The sequence below is a fragment of the Myxocyprinus asiaticus genome, chromosome 34 (assembly GCF_019703515.2).
Source record: "Myxocyprinus asiaticus isolate MX2 ecotype Aquarium Trade chromosome 34, UBuf_Myxa_2, whole genome shotgun sequence".
NCBI lineage: Eukaryota > Metazoa > Chordata > Actinopteri > Cypriniformes > Catostomidae > Myxocyprinus > Myxocyprinus asiaticus.
The window spans coordinates 29,233,616-29,249,753 of record NC_059377.1 but is presented as its reverse complement, the minus strand read 5'-3'; the positions used below and the strand labels follow the sequence as shown (position 1 = coordinate 29,249,753).

The following is a 16,138-nucleotide window of genomic DNA, read 5'->3' as shown; positions in this document are numbered from 1 at the left end:
ATTAGCTGCAGAACTGTAGTCACAATGAACTGCTCTGTGGAAATAAAGCAAACTGAACTCAAAGTACCTCCTGAGCTGAGATGTCTGAGGTCATTTGTAGCACTCAAAGACGATACTGTTCTTGAAAAAAAAAAAAAAATTCAGGTGGGGTTGGTGTCTGTGTCGGGGGTGTCTGTTGGTTGTGCTTGCCGGCAGTGGTGGAGCGGCTCCCAGACCTAGAGAGTTGTGTATATCTGCAATCATTTTATTGACTGGTCTAAAATCTTATAAAGCTGAGATGATATTATTATTATTAATATTATTACTACTACTGCTGCTGCTACTACTATTACTACTATTATTGTTATTATTATTATTATTATTGTTGTTGTTATTATTACTACTGCTACTGTAGGTTCTGCTGGTTGTTTAGATCAGTTTTACTATCAGAAATAATTAATTAATATTTCTTTAGTTATTAATTAATATTTAAATGAAATAATAGAATCTAACTCATTAAAACCTCAAATGGCGCACCATTAAATGTAGTGCACCATGTTCAGGAGCGGGTTTGGTTATTAGCAATAATTAATAATTATCAAAGATAATTATTAATTATTAAAATCAATAGAACATTGTTAGCTTTTTTTAATCCTTTAAATCAACAAAGATAATCATTAATTATTAACATTGATGAAACATTGATTAATATTAACACTAGCTTATTGATCCATCAAATTCAACAATCATCAAAGATAATTATCAATTATCAAAAATCAATAGAATATTAATAAGGATTAATATCGCTGGGGCACCACCCTGGAATCAGGGACTAATAACCAAATAGTATAACAGTCTCAATATTAGATTGTTCTCTTAGGAAAATCGACATCCGAAGAATATCGACCTTCGAAAAGAAACAATGAACGCTTGAATCCAAGCACTGACATCCCCTGTCAGCATTTGACACAGGTGTATGCAAAACAAACCAAAACACTTCTCTTTGAAATATAACAAAGTTTATTTATGCAGTAATATCAATTAATAATCAATACAATGCAGTCAATAAACTTCCGACTTACAACTACAAACTAAACAGTGACATGATTAGATATGGTAACCAAAATAAGCCTATAAAACATGAGAGGAAGTTGGTGTGTGTGTGTGTGTGTGTGTGTGTGTGTGTGTGTGTGTATGTGTGAATGTGTGTGTGTAAGGTGTGACGCACACAAAATGGCGGATGTGACCCTCGTGGAGAGTACGTCACGTGAGATTTCCGGCCAGAGAACATGGCCGCAAATGCGGGTGGAGAGAAGCCGGTTAATGGTGTCTGCCCGTTTACCGCGTGTCTCCGCTTGTACGATAACTTAGGGACAAAGCTGAGCTTTATCACAAAGTTATCTACTAGCCAAAAGTGTGTGCGAGAATGTTTGAGGGGTCGCGTGTGTGTGTGATTAGTACAAGAGAGAGAGGATAAAGTGGTGGCACCAAAGCCTGTTTCGCAATCATGGGAGAGAAAGCAGCTGTTAGTTTATCACTCCTCGTAAACCGTCCCGCGGTCTTTGATTCTTTAATGGATAAACTCAGTGTGCCGATCTCACCCGCGATTGCGGAAATACACAACAGTCCAATGTGGTTGGACTACAACACAGCAGATCTCATTTGTGATAACAGTACATTACAGTAATACCTTGAGTATTATTAGCATCAATGAGCGGACTGGGCGGTCCGTAAACTGTACAAGCTATAACCTTGATACACAAGAATAACACACTATAATATTCTATCTCTGCCCAGACGTAAACCTCTTACTTGAATCATATGAGGACGCAGACGAATGTGTGTTCATCCATCCTTTAACTCCGACTCGGTTCCTCGAGGCTCGGGTGATGACGGGAGGCCTTTCCTCACTCTGTCGGCGGGCAGTATGGCTGCTGATTCTCGGCGGGCTGGTGGAAAAATCAGTGACGTCGACTTGATTGAAGATGGAAGAGAAATCTTTTCTCTTCACTTCTGCAGGCAAACGGATGAAGATGCGGATTGCTCGGCGGTCTCCTTCGGATCCTTTATTGTCTTCTGTGGAACACAGAGTAATCTCAACTCATCCAGCGAGATGGAGATTGTATGGCCACAGTTTCAAGTCAGATGTTACTTCCTTGTGCCACGAGGCTACACCTGAGAGCAGCGATGAGCTGCGTCTACACACGGTGAGCAAAGTTGCTGAAAGCAATTCCCGGAAGCATCTCAGCAAGGCTTCATTGGATTTGTAGTCTGTTTTGGACTCCCTTTGTTTGATTTTGGCGCGGTTTTTATCAGTAAGATTTATGACATTGTGTGGGCCTTATTCAGGTTTTATGACTGTGTTAGGCCTGCCTTTGTCTTCTGTCTGAATACATGTGGCCCAACAATACTACTACTACTGCTATTACTACCACTATTATTGTTATTGTTATTATTATTATTATTGTTATTACTACTACTACTACAACTATTATTATTATTAATATGATTGTTTCAAATTGTCTTGATATCTATCTATCACTCAGTGAGTTTATATCTATATCTTTTTTCTCTCTCCACAACATCACCAGAAAAATGTAATTAATAATAGTGATTACTATTATATCACACTAAATTAACCTATTGCTTAAACTTATCACTGAACCTGTATACACTACTATATCTATACATCTATATTATTTACTTTGTTTGTTTTTTCCTTATAGGTGTGTGTATATATATGTGCCATTGGTCTCTTACTTTGTATAAGCTGCTATGTCTTGTTAATTTGTGTGTTTTGTTCAATAAAGAAAAAAAGAAAAAAGAAGACAGAAACAAAGAAAGAGTGAGAACCTTTTACATGTGCATGTTCCACGAGACTGCACGCCTTCATACAAACAGAGTGTCAAATATGCGCATAGATGGCTTTTCTGTCATCTGTTCTTAATAATATAATAAAGTGTGTTTCTTCAAGCGCGTGTCTGTGTGCCACGAGGCAATTATTTGTAATATTAATTTGATAATATTAATAGCCTAATAATAATAATAATAATAATTTAATATATTAATGGGAAACAAGCCAAATATCGTCTTGACATCATCAAAGGCATCAGCTATTGGTGATCACTCTGACCATCATCGATCCCCAAGATTATCATCTATTGGCACAACCCTAGTGCAGTGGTTGCCATGCTGGTGATTGGCCCTATAATGGCTGCTTGCAGCTATATTTTAGTTTAGTTTTGTCTCCTCTCCTCTCTTTCAGACTTTGACACATCTTCTCAGTCAGACACTCATCGCAGTGATTCAGAGAGAAGGCAGGCTGAGTTGCTGCTTCTCACTGAGGCATTTAAACCAAATGCTGCCAAATGAAGGGGTAGTTTGGCACTGGACCAGCATACTAAAATACCTTACCCTGATCACCTCAACCTACACACCTCACACATACTCCAATTTTCTGCCTCTAATGTTCCATGACTAAAGAGACCCCATCTGTGCACATAGTGGCTAGATATTCTATTTAGAAATATATGGCATCAGAATGTGAAGCAGTTCTTGTTGATCAGACATAATAAGAGTTTGTCTGTCTGTGCCTAAGGTTTTATGTTGTAATGTAAAATGATTTTCTTTCTCTCATGCCACACAAAAAATGCCATGTATATCAAAGTTTTCTCTGAATATCTGTCTTGTTTTTCATGGATATCTAAACATTAACATTAAGACTTGTTTTCAGAGGATGTATCTTCAATATACAGTAAAGTTGCCTGAAAAAGGCCATCAAACAAAGGGACATTTATTTTGAAGATAGCACAAGCACACATTTCAAGCAAAACGTTTCACAAAAATATGTTTGGTCTTTAAATGATGCCAATAACAAAACACAACAAGGTTAGCACACTGTTGCTGCTTTTAGTGAGAACACAATAAAAAAAGAGTGTGCAAACCTTGTTGTTTTGTTATCTGTATATATTTTTATTCTATATTAATTTCTTCTTGTAGGTGTGTGCTTCACTTGATTTTAGGTTTTTATATAATTATATTATATAAATTATTATAATTTTATATAATAATATTATATAAATTATATAATATTAGTTTATGTACAGTAATTAATGCATTGGTGGCCAAAAGTTTGGAATAATGTACAGTTCCCTGTCTGTCACTCATTCGATGTGGTGTATCGATGTAGTGACACTAGGGGTTCGATCTTGAAAGCCCCAATCACCTTTGCTTAAAATAGAAAAGGCCAATGAAAATTGGTGAGTGGAATTTGCATGCCACTCTCCGCCCCGGACATGCAGGTATAAAAGGAGATGGTGTGCATCACTCATTCAGATTTTTTCTTCGGAGCCAAATGCTTGTGTGTTCGTCCTCTCACCTATTGCACGCTGCTGCATTTGTTACAGCGAATATCAGTGGTTACCCTCGCACGGTCGAGTGTGGTGCTTCCCCTGGGTGCTTTGGCAGCCTGAGTCTGCAGGTGCTAAAAGAGTATATTTTCTCTAAAAGAGCTCGCGCAAATGCTTGGCGTCTTTTTAAAGATGTCCTTCTGCATTTGCGCTACTGGATGTAGCCGTTATCTCTCCCCTCCGGATACCCATGAAATCTGCCTCGAGTGTCTGGGGCACCAGCTGGCAGCTTTCGTGGAAGAGTTGTGTTCTCATTGCGAGAACATGCCCATGAGAACGTTGCGGTTGCAGCTCACTTAATTCTTCATGAAGCAAGGAGCCACCGCGGCTGTTCCCCAACCCCAGTCCATCCTGGGCTGATGCTCAGCCGGCCGGGTCGGCAAGCCCCGCGGGCGATCTGGATGTGGACATGGGAACGTTTCCGCCGGCTCAACCCCCGTGGACCTCCCATCCCCCAGCACGCTCGTTCTGTTCCCCTGCAGTGCCAGCCCCGGCTCCTGTATCATCGGAGCCCGCATGCCGGCCTCAGAGAAAAAGATCCTCCCGTGGGAAGTCGGCTTCACCTGTCCATCAGCCGGCCCCCAAGAATGAGGATGAGGCAACTACTCCTGACCGGTCAGGCCCGGGGCATCTATCCAGCCCCACCATCGCCCCTGGGCCAGTGCGTGGTAAGTATTACATCGCCGAGTGCCCTCTGGGCCTCGGCACCCACGTGGTCAATAAAAGAGTTTCCTCATTCCCTGGGCCAGCGCACTCGCAACGGCCAGGCGCTGGAAGTCTTTTCGGTCAATCAGGCGAATGTGAGTACCTCCTGTTCCCTCGTTCTCCGTCGAGAGACAGCCAGCGAACAGGTAAGTGTGCTAGTCTCTGGGGCCGCTTGCCCGCCCCAGTCACCGGCCACCATTGCGGGATTGCGAAGCAGCACATCCCCCTGGGCTGTCTTCCAGGTGGGGTGCCTGCTCTGGCTGGCCACGAAGCTCCCTGCCCGGGCACAGTAAGTCCAGTCATCCCCCTGGTGCCGCTGTCACAGAGGCTGGAGGCCTCTCCAGCCCCTCGCGGTAGATCATCAGGAAGATTCGCCTTGGCTGCGTGATCCAGTTCACCAGACACCTGCCCGATTCAGTGGCATCCTCTCCACTACGGTGCAGGGCAAGGGTGCCTCCGTCCTCCGGGCGAGTTGTGCAATGGCTTCTACAGCCCTTATTTTATCGTGCCCAGAGAGGGGGAGGGTTCACGCCCAATCTTGGACCTGCGTGCCCTGAACAAGGCCTTACACAGGCTTCCGTTCAGGATGTTAATGCTGAAGCGCATCCTGGCATCAGTACGACATCAGTATTGGTTCACGGCCATCGACCTGAAGGATGCGTACTTTCACATATCGATCCTTCCTCGACACAGACACTTTCTTCAGTTTGCCTTCGAGAGATGAGCATACCAGTACAAGGTCCTCCCCTTCAGTCTGTCCTTGTCTCCTCACATCTTTACCAAGGTCGCAGAGGCTGCCCTGGCCTTCAGGTGAAACAATTTCAGAGGCTCCTGGGTCATATGGCATCCTCGGCGGCAGTCCTCCCCCTCTGGTTGATGCATATGAGACCGCTTCAGCACTGGCTACAGACTAGAGTCTCGAGGTGGGCATGGCACCATGGAACCCACCGTATGACCATCATGCCACAGTGCCGTCAGACTTTCAGCCCTTGGTCGGACCTGGTGTTTCTACGGGCAGGTGTTCCCCGAGAGCAGGTCTCAAGGCGCGTCGTGGTCACGACAGGTGCCTCTAACTCGGGCTGGGACGCTGTGTGCAACGGGCAAGCAGTGTCGGGGTTCTGGACGGGGCCCCGACTCCAATGGCACATCAACTGCTTAGAGTTGCTGGTGGTATTGCTGGCCCTGAGGAGGCTTTGGCCGTTAATTCAGGGCAAGCATGTGTTGGTCCGAACGGACAACACAGCGACCGTAGAGTACATAAACCGCCAAGGCAGCGTACGCCCGTGTCGCATGTCGCAACTCGCCCACCACCTCCTCCTTTGGAGTCAGCAGACCTTGAAGTCTCTGTGAGCCACTCACCTTCCGGGCGTCCTCAACCTTGCAGTGGACATGCTCTCATGGCAGGTAACGCTCCATGGGGAGTGGAGACTCCACCCCCACGTAGTCCAGCTGATTTGGGAGAGATTCGGGGAGGCACAGGTAGACCTGTTCACCTCCCAAGTCTCCTCTAACAGCCCCCTGTGGTACTCCCTGTCCGAGGCCCCCCTCGGCATGGATGCCTTGGCGCACAGCTGGCCTCACGGGCTATGCAAGTATGCGTTTCCTCCTGTGAGCCTCATTGCACAGACTCTGAGCAAAGTCAGGGAGGACGAGCAGCAAGTTCTGTTCGTTGCAGCGTACTGGCCCAGCCGGACTTGGTTCTCGGATCTGATGCTCCTGACAGTAGCACCTCCCTGGCGCATTCCCCTGAGGCAGGACCTTCTCACTCAGGGGCAAGGCACGCTCCAGCACCCGCGGCCAGACCTCTGGAATCTCCACGTCAAGACCTAGCAGGCTGTACGAGGCGAGGTGGCTGTATGCCTTGAAGTGGTGTCTTTTCGCTAACTGGTGTTCTTCCTGTGGGGAAGACCCACAGAGTTGCGCCGTCGGGTCTGTGCTGTCTTTCCTTCAGGAAGGACTGGAGAGACGGCTGTCTCCCTCTACCCTGAAAGTGTACGTGGCTGCCATAGCAGCTCACCACAATACACTGGATGGGAGATCCTCACGACAGCACAACCTGATCAACAGGTTCCTCAAAGGCATGAGGAGGTTGAATCCTCCAAGACTGCGCCTAATCCCCTCTTGGGATCTCTCTGTGGTCCTTCCTGCCCTACAGAAAGCCCCCTTTGAGCCCCTGGAGCAGGCCAAGCTCAGCACTCTGTCCCTGAAGATGGCCCTCCTGGTGGCGCTCACTTCCATCAAGAGGGTGGGGGGACCTGCAGGCGCTCTCTGTTACCAGCGAATGCTTGGAGTTCGGTCCGGCACACTCTCACGTGATCTTGAGACCCCGGCCCGGTTACGTGCCCAAAGTTCCCACCACTCCTTTTTGGGACCAGGTAGTGAACTTGCAAGTGCTCCCTTCAGAGGAGGAAGACCCGGCCTTGTCATTGCTGTGTCCAGTTCGTGCCCTGCACGTCTATCTGGACCACATGCAGAGCTTCAGATGCACGGAGCACCTCTGTTTTGGAGGACAGCAGAAGGGGAAAACTGTCTCCAAGCAGAGATTAGCCCATTGGATTGTGGATACCATTTTCCTCGCATACCAGTCTCAGGACTTGCCGTGCCTCTTGGGAGTCCATACACTCCATTAGAGGTGTTGCGTCCTCCTGGGCACTGGCAAGGGGGGCCTCTGTAGCAGACATATGCAGAGCTGCGGGTTGGGCTACACCCAATACTTTTGCAAGGTTTTATAACCTACGCATAGACCCGGTTTCGAGTGTTATGCGGTAACAGCAGGTAGACCGGATCGCCTGTTGGGTGTACCGCTTGCATTGCGCCTTTCCCCTTTTTCAAAGATGATAATGTGCGCCTTTTTGTCCACAACAGTTCCCCGTACCCGGTGAACTCCGTACACCTCTTTAATACTTAAGCACTGTTTGGTGACGAACTCGGCGGAGGAGTAATGCCACCAGGCCCAATACTCAATGTATTCCCCTTGTTCAGTGCTCCATGCATGGTGATTCCCCCTTGTTAATCCCGTATGATGAGTTTCCACTGTTTGGTTTCACCTTAGGTGCCCCCTGTGTTTCCCCTCTTCAGAGCTTTCTCTGCCTCGGCCACTGTGCTGCGTACCCTCTCTGTAGATAGGGTCCTCCCGTGGTATCATTCCATATGTGAACGTCCCCATTGGTAAGTCCATGTGAGGTATGCTCGACATGTTAACCTCCCTCCGGCAGGATGTGGTCTCTGTAGTGCTCTCCTTCCTGGAGAGGGAAGAGCACTTCCCAGCGCTATTCTAGAAAGTTCTCGGTGGGAGATTGCTTAACAGCAAATTAAGAAAGGCACCGCCGGTAGCCTACTTGGGTAAGTGCCTCCTCCCCCCTTAACGGGACTAGGGAGACGCCTTAACTAACTCGCTGGAAGGTCACAACGTGGTTGAGCGCTCGCTGCGAGGCACACAGCAGCTTGCCAGTGTCCACTCTTCTGTATCTCGTGACACGGTTCAGCGCCTGCGGCGTTTCCTATAGGAACCCCTAGTGTCACTACATCGAACAACGTCGAGTTGCATTCAACTGATCACAATGTATAGTCAGGACATTAATAACATAAAAAATTACTATTACAATTTGAAAAAAAATTCAGAACTTCTTAAACTACTTCAAAGTGTTTTCATATAAAAATCCTCCACGTGCAGCAATGACATCTTTGCAGATCCTTGGCATTCCAGCTGTCAGTTTGTCCAGATACTCAGGTGACATTTCACCCCACGCTTCCTGTAGCACTTGCCATAGATGTCGCAGTCTTGTCGGGCACTTCTCACGCACCTTACAGTCTAGCTGATCCAACAAAAGCTCAATGGGGTTAAGATCCATGACACTCTTTTCCTATGATCTGTTGTCAAATGCTTTTTCTTTGCAATTCTTCCCATAAGGCCTGCACCCCTGAGTCTTCTCTTTACTGTTGTACATGAAACTGTTGTTGAGTGGGTAGAATTCAATGAAGCTGTCAGCTGAGGACATGTGAGGCATCTATTTCTCAAACTAGAGACTCTGATTTACTTATCCTCTTGTTTAGTTGTACATCTGGCCTTCCACATCTATTTTTGTCCTTGTTAGAGCCAGTTGTTCTGTGTCTTTGAAGACTGTAGTGTACACCTTTGTGTGAAATCTTCAGTTTTTTGGCAATTTCAAGCATTGTATAGCCTTCATTCCTTAAAACAATGATCGACTGAAGAGTTTCTAGAGCAGGGGTCAGGAACCTATTGCTTGCGAGCCACAAGAGGCTCTTTGTTAAAAGTCAAGTGGCTCGCCGGGTGTCTCACCATTCACCAACACATGATCATTTAAAACTTTCTAGAGATAATTCCTGCAGAAAGTGTGGGTGTTATTGCAAAGCTTGAAGTCAGTGGCAATGTTTTGATTTCCTTTCTCCCGAATTTGTCATACAGGCTACTTCTGATGAACAAGGTTTGAAATGAACACCCGCCAAATGCAGATTTTTCATGTGGAGTATTTTGCTGATGTACCAGCCACTGTGGAAGATGACCTGTAAGACTTCTTGGAGTAATATATTACAAGAAATAAGACACAAAGACATGCGTTTGATGAAACTTGATTATATTTTGAAGAACAGACAAAAGAAAAGCCGCTGATGCACGTCTGATTTGATATGTGTGCACAGTGAGCTCTGCTATTCACGAGAGCAATGAAAGCATTTCTCCAAGACACGTGCATTCATGGAGTTCTGGGCCTCGTTTCCCAAAAACTATTTATCTTAGCTGTTAAGAGCATTTTCTACGAGTGATTTTATGAACGTTCATTATTTTTTATGTGTGCCCAGGGTGTGAAATAACACCCGCCACACTCCAAATGTGACGAGGTTCAATTCAGTTCCCGAGCTACTCGTTCAAATGCAGGTATTTCATGCGCAAGTAATTTTGATCATACCCGCAACAGGCAGGTGACCTGTAAGACGTCTTGAAGTGACACATGACAAGAAATGCTGTTAGTCAAAAAGACACGCACTTGAAGAAACACACTTTATTATATTTTTAAGAACAGACAAAAGAAAAGCCATCTGCTCGTGTCTGATTCGCTGTTTGTTCAGAGGCGTGAAACGGGACACTGTCTCGTGGGACAAGCGCATGTAGAGAGTTATCACTCCTGTTTCATTCAACTGAAAACTGTTTGCAAGAATGCTGTAGTCTATGAGAATGCTGCAAATGATCTCCAATCATCTCGTGAGGTGCTGTGAGTTTAGTTTGCTTTATTTCCACTGAGCAGTTTGCCCTTACGCATTGTGAACGCAACACTGCAGGTTCAGTAATATATACAGGTATCTTTGTATTAAAGAAACAAAGATGAAAGTGATTAAATCATAAAGTAATACAAGACACGTTCACCTTGAACCTAAAATTGAGTTCTATTTTCTTTTATTTAGGCAGCATTAACTGTATTACCAAAACGCAATACAAACACATTCGATAAGAACACATTTGACAGCATTTTTTGGGAACACAAGGGAATTTATTAAGCTTATTTATTATGATGATTATTATAATTATCTTTACATTTATAATTGTCTTTAGTTCTTAATTTGTAGGCTATTAGTAATTTTTCACCTGTTGTGATACTTGCGTGATGGCAAATGGGCTATTGGAGACGGTAAATGTTTGAATTTGGGGAGGTGGTCATATATAAGATGTTTTAATCTCTTAGTTATTTTAATAGCTTTTTCGCTTCATTTAAAGTGCAATTTGAATTTAGAAATGTCTTTTGTTTAAGTTTTTCATGTTTCAATAAATTAATGTAATTTTTAAAGCAAAATTAATAAAGCAAAAATATTCACTGACCCTCTCCGAGAGCCCTCCAAAAAGGCCAAATAGCTGCCCCAGCTCCTGATGAACATATCCAGGTTGCCTAGCCTTCTATATGACAACTCTTCCCAAGCTGCCACCCTGCCCATCTCCTCGCACCACTCACGAAACGAGGGGACTCCAGCTGACTTCCATCCTCTAAAGATAACCTAACTGCCCACCATAACACCGGCCAGTATCCAATTCTTCATTTACTTATCTCCTACACCAATGACCGCCCCATCACCCAAAATACAGAGCCTGGGGCAAAAGGAGACCCGAGTACCCAATACGTCGGCCATAAAATTCTGGACCCTCAACCAGAACTCCTGTATCTTACAAAAGTGCCAACCGGCGTCAATACCTTTAAACTCAAAGAGTCCATGTATGCCTACGAGAGCCCCCGCGACAACTTTGCCATCAGATTGCTCAATTTTGCCTCACAAATTTGTAAGGCAAAATTACATAACATCAAATACTTTGTAAAACAAACCCCAGCCAATAGGCAGAATAAACACAAAGAACGTGTAGACTCATTCACAGAACTGTCTCAAAGGTGTGTTCTTCACAAAACAAATTCCAGCCGATATAAAGCCATTCAGTTTCCTCGGTCAGACAAACGAATCTTCAGTGAGCCAGCTGATGAGTGCAGCAGATGACATAATCATTCCAATGTCCCACGAAAATACTCCACAAATCATACTCCAGCCAACAGGAGGCATAAGCACAAGGAACTGACAGATTCATCCATAACTGTCCCGAAATAATGTTATTTAACAAAACAAGCTCCAACCGCTAGGCAGAACCAGCACAAAAGGAAACGAAACACGCATCCCGGTTCCTCGGATGGTCAAGAGTTAATTCACTCAGAGGCCGCATAAAAGTATATCCCATGATTTACACAGTCCGCCAACTTTATAAAAGACATCCTTTGTGTGGGCATATAGATATTTTGCGGTCATCCGTTCACTGTAAAAGTGATCTTCCGTCAATGCAAAAGTTTCTTTAAAGAAAAGTGTTAATCCACAAAACAAAACAAACTCCAGCCGCTCGGCGGAGCCAATGCAAAAGGAATAAAATGGTGCCCAGCTTCCTCCGAAAGACAGAGTATGTACAATGAGTCAATCTACACACAAGAAAAACACCCAATGGTTACTCACCCATTGTTTCAATAAAAGAAATTGCCTGATTGGGACATGTAAATACTTTGCTTCCGTCCTTGGTGTTAATTCTCATTCTGGCTGGAAATATCAGAGCAAAAGTGATTTTCCGCTGATGTAAGAGTTTCTTGCATTCCTTAAACCGATCGCGTTTCTCTTGTCGAGTTCACAAAGTCCAGAAACAAGAAAATATTGTAATTCTTCCAAGAAAGCTTTCCTTTGCTCCTCGCCTGGCACAACACGAGATCTTTATCGGATGATCTCAAAAATTTGGCCAGAATCGATCGGGGCCTTCCACCCTCAGCAGATCTGTGAGCTGGGACTCTGTGAGCTCACTCGATTTCCAGCATGTGGCCTATTATGTCGAGCAGACTCTGGAAAAGCTCATCTAGAAATTTCACCATATCTCTGCCCTCCTCATGCTCAGGAATTCCAACAATTCGAATGTTATTCCTGCGGCTTCTATTCTCAAGATCTTCAAGCTTTTCAAGAACACATTCCAAATCAGCTTTGGTCGCGGGCGGATTAGAACCTAATTCCCTCTCTGATGACTCCAAATAATCGATTCATTTTTCAACATCTGTCACTCTTGTGACTAGCTCAGAGGATTTTTTTTCCATCACCGTAATCGATCGACTTATTACAGCGAGATTCTCCAAGTCCGCAAGTACCTTCGTCAACATCACTGACATGTTGGACAGTTGACGCTGGGTTCCTTCTCCCACCGCGCCATCCAAATCGAGTCCCCGGTCCACAGGCCTGTCTGGGCTTTCATCTTGAACCCATAAGTGTCTTTTAATGTCTCCAGAGCCTGAGGATTTTGACTTCTTTGCCATGTTTACCTCAAACAGTAAATGTGTAACTGGGTGTATCGAATTTCACCGGATTATTTCATGAAAATAATTTAAAAAATGAGTAAAGTGCGCAGAGCTGTCTCTCACACGTCTGCCCTTCGCATGGCGTCACCCCTCCCTCAACATTTTATTTTATTGAAAAACTTTTTTTTTTTTTTGAAAATAGTAAATTATTTGTTTGTGCTATGGCTGTTTCAAAAAAACACATTAACCAAAAATTTAAAAATTGGCTCCTTAGTTAAAAAAGGTTCTTTTTTGTTTTCTTTTTTTTTTTTTTTTGCCATTTTTGACCTAATATTGACCTTAAGACATGCAGTCTATTGCATACTGTGGTAACTCAAAAACAAACACAGACAATGTTAAGCTTCATTTAACAAACCAAATAGCTTTCAGCAGTGTTTGATATAATGGCAAGTGATTTTCTAGTACCAAATTAGCAATTTAGCATGATTACTCAAGGATAAGGTGTTGGAGTGATGGCTGCTGGAAATGGGGCCTGTCTAGATTTGATCAAAAATGACTTTTTCAAATAGTGATGGTGCTGTTTTTTTACATCAGTAATGTCCTGACTATACTTTGTGATCAGTTGAATGCCACATTGGTGAATTAAAGTAACAATTTCCTTCTGAAACAGCAAAATCTGTACATTATTCCAAACTTTTGGCTGCCAGTGTATATGTCATTCACAAAAAAATTAATAAAAAATATATTAGAACAATTTAGTTTAAAGTAATTGCATAAATTGAAGTAGATTCAAAGAAACTGATTTTTGGGCCACTTTCTTTTACTTGTTTTAATCTATTTAATATGTTTATTTATTATTTTCGAACAGGCATTTTTTCAATGTTGCTTTTTTATCTTTCCCATTGTCCTCGTTTTATTGCCTTTTTACCAGCTGCCCATAGTTTTCTGATATATAGTGCCATTTAAATTTCACCTGTTTGTTTTTCTTCATCCTTTTAATTTACATTGTTTACATTACCATACAAAATGCTTTCCACGGGGTTAGGGTCATCTAAATTGTTTGTTTTGCTAGCTTTAAGTGGGTTTTCTCAGCCCCTGTATGGCTTTCCCCTTCACTGGAGACACAATGTGTTTTAAAGAGAGGGAGCGATTGACAGGAGAGAAGTCTCGCTCATAATGCGGTGTAATCACCGCGAATTGTGCTACACTGTGTCCTTGCCATAGATATTGACACCATATGTATACAACCAAATGTATAATTTGCATCACTGTGTAAATGCATTAGCGTTTCTGCCTCAGTACCTAAAGACAAAGTGTGAGATGCTACAATGGCTTTAACTTCAGCGTGCACAAATGGCAGTTGTTAACTGGGGCATTAACAGGCAGTGTCACTGTTATGACACTTCATCAGTGGAGATATGAGGAGAATATTTGTGAGGAGATGGCACTGAACTTCATCTGACCTTGACAAAATTTCTAGCTGGAGGAAAAAATTCCAGTCTGTCTCGTTTCACTAATTACTGTACGATATATTCTCATTAGGTTCTTGCAATTTAGGTTATTACAATGCTCAATCCGTTTTTACACAAGGGGATTGATAATAGCCTCTTATAAATGGCAAGTACATTTATGATTTATGTACAAATGCAGTTTTATTATTTATAAATGTCTAATTTATAATGATGTTTTTTGTTTTGTTTTTTAAAGCGTGAACTGTGTTCATGTTGGTGTGTGTGTGTGTGTGCAGGAAGAGCTCTGATGAGGCTCACAGACAGGAAGTTGGAGCGGATGGGCATCATGCAGGAGAGTCAGAGACAGTTTATACTTCAGCAGGTGCTTCAGCTTCGTGTCAGAGAAGAAGTCCGCACCCTGCAGCTTCTTACGCAAGGTACGTTCACTTACTCAAACGTTTAGTTAGCTATCTAAATGTGGACATACTATGGACTTCTACTGTTTTTATTTACATAACGTAAATTATAATTATTACAGACTAATTCTAACACACCCTTCCCCTACTCCTTAAAAAAACATTTAGCATTTTTTTTTTTTTTTGCAACAGTATTTGCTTTATTTATAAATTGATTTTCCAATTGATGATGTTTTCCAATTGATGACAAAGAGAGGTTTTGTCAGATTTAACTTGTGCGCACACACACACACACACACACACACACACACTCATAAATCCATATGCACTGCACTCTAATACACAGTGTGTGAGTTGATTACCTCTGAAAAGTAATTTGGTACTAATTATAAATTAGACAACTAAAATTGTAATTAGTAATCTTTTAATTTAAACTTAATTTAAACTTTTTAGGTAATCTAACCTGATTACTTTTGGATGTTTTGTTGCAGTAAGTCAAGACTGATAGGTAATTTAAAGCAGTCCTGCATTGTTCAAGACAACATATTTTGGGGGCGATCGTACCATATAGGGTTTAAAAGCAGGAACATTAAACTCATATTTCTTTAAAAGCACTTATAGTATGTTCATCATTCTTACATCCATCAGTAAATGGATGAAAAAAATAATCTTATTTCAGCTGTAAAGTTGTCTAAATGGTCATTTTAGCAGTGGGATTTATGTTCTCGACCAATTCCTGTGGGTGGAGTTTGTGAACAATTAATTTGTGGATAGTTACGTCATGTCCCTTTCTGGTATCCTTGTGAGTATTGTGCAAATGTTCTACAACTTTTACATGGTCATGACAGAAGTTGAAATATTTGATAAAACATTTTTGGTAAAACACTTGGTAAGCATGTCTTGTGAATATATTTTGCATTGTATGTGCATAACTGTGAACTTGATTTTTGGGACAACCTGAAATTATTGACAGCATGCTACAATAGATTTGATAGAGTTTAACTTGAATTGAACCTGGAACATTGCTTTAATGCCCTATGCATTCTAAATGTATCATCTGTGACTGTAAACCTTTTCAGCTTCAATTCCCTCTGTGGTACTGCTATCAAACATGCTTTGTAGTCTGTGTACACAAAGAAGGTTTCCCCTTAGATGGCCATTAGTTCTAGATGAAATTTCAGAACTTCTTGGGAGTACACATTTAAACTTACATGGGCCACTTGGATACATGCGGTCTGACATTAGCACCTATCCATGGCGACTAACAGCATTTATTGTGCTCTGGCAGTTGGACATCATGCAAATTGACAGTAATTAACCTTTAGTGTTCATTGGACCATGCAGGGAAAATAATTAGATTCTGGCTA

At 42.8% G+C, this 16,138-nt stretch overlaps 1 protein-coding gene across 2 annotated transcripts in view; it reads left to right on the top strand.

Moving 5' to 3' along the window:
• samd12 (sterile alpha motif domain containing 12) overlaps positions 1-16,138 on the top strand; it is a 150,686-nt gene that overhangs the window by 54,985 nt on the left and 79,563 nt on the right. For both annotated transcript variants that reach the window (XM_051671620.1, XM_051671619.1), the window contains exon 4: positions 14,652-14,792. In XM_051671620.1, coding sequence (XP_051527580.1) covers positions 14,652-14,792 — 141 coding nt within the window. The remainder of the gene's footprint in view (positions 1-14,651; positions 14,793-16,138) is intronic.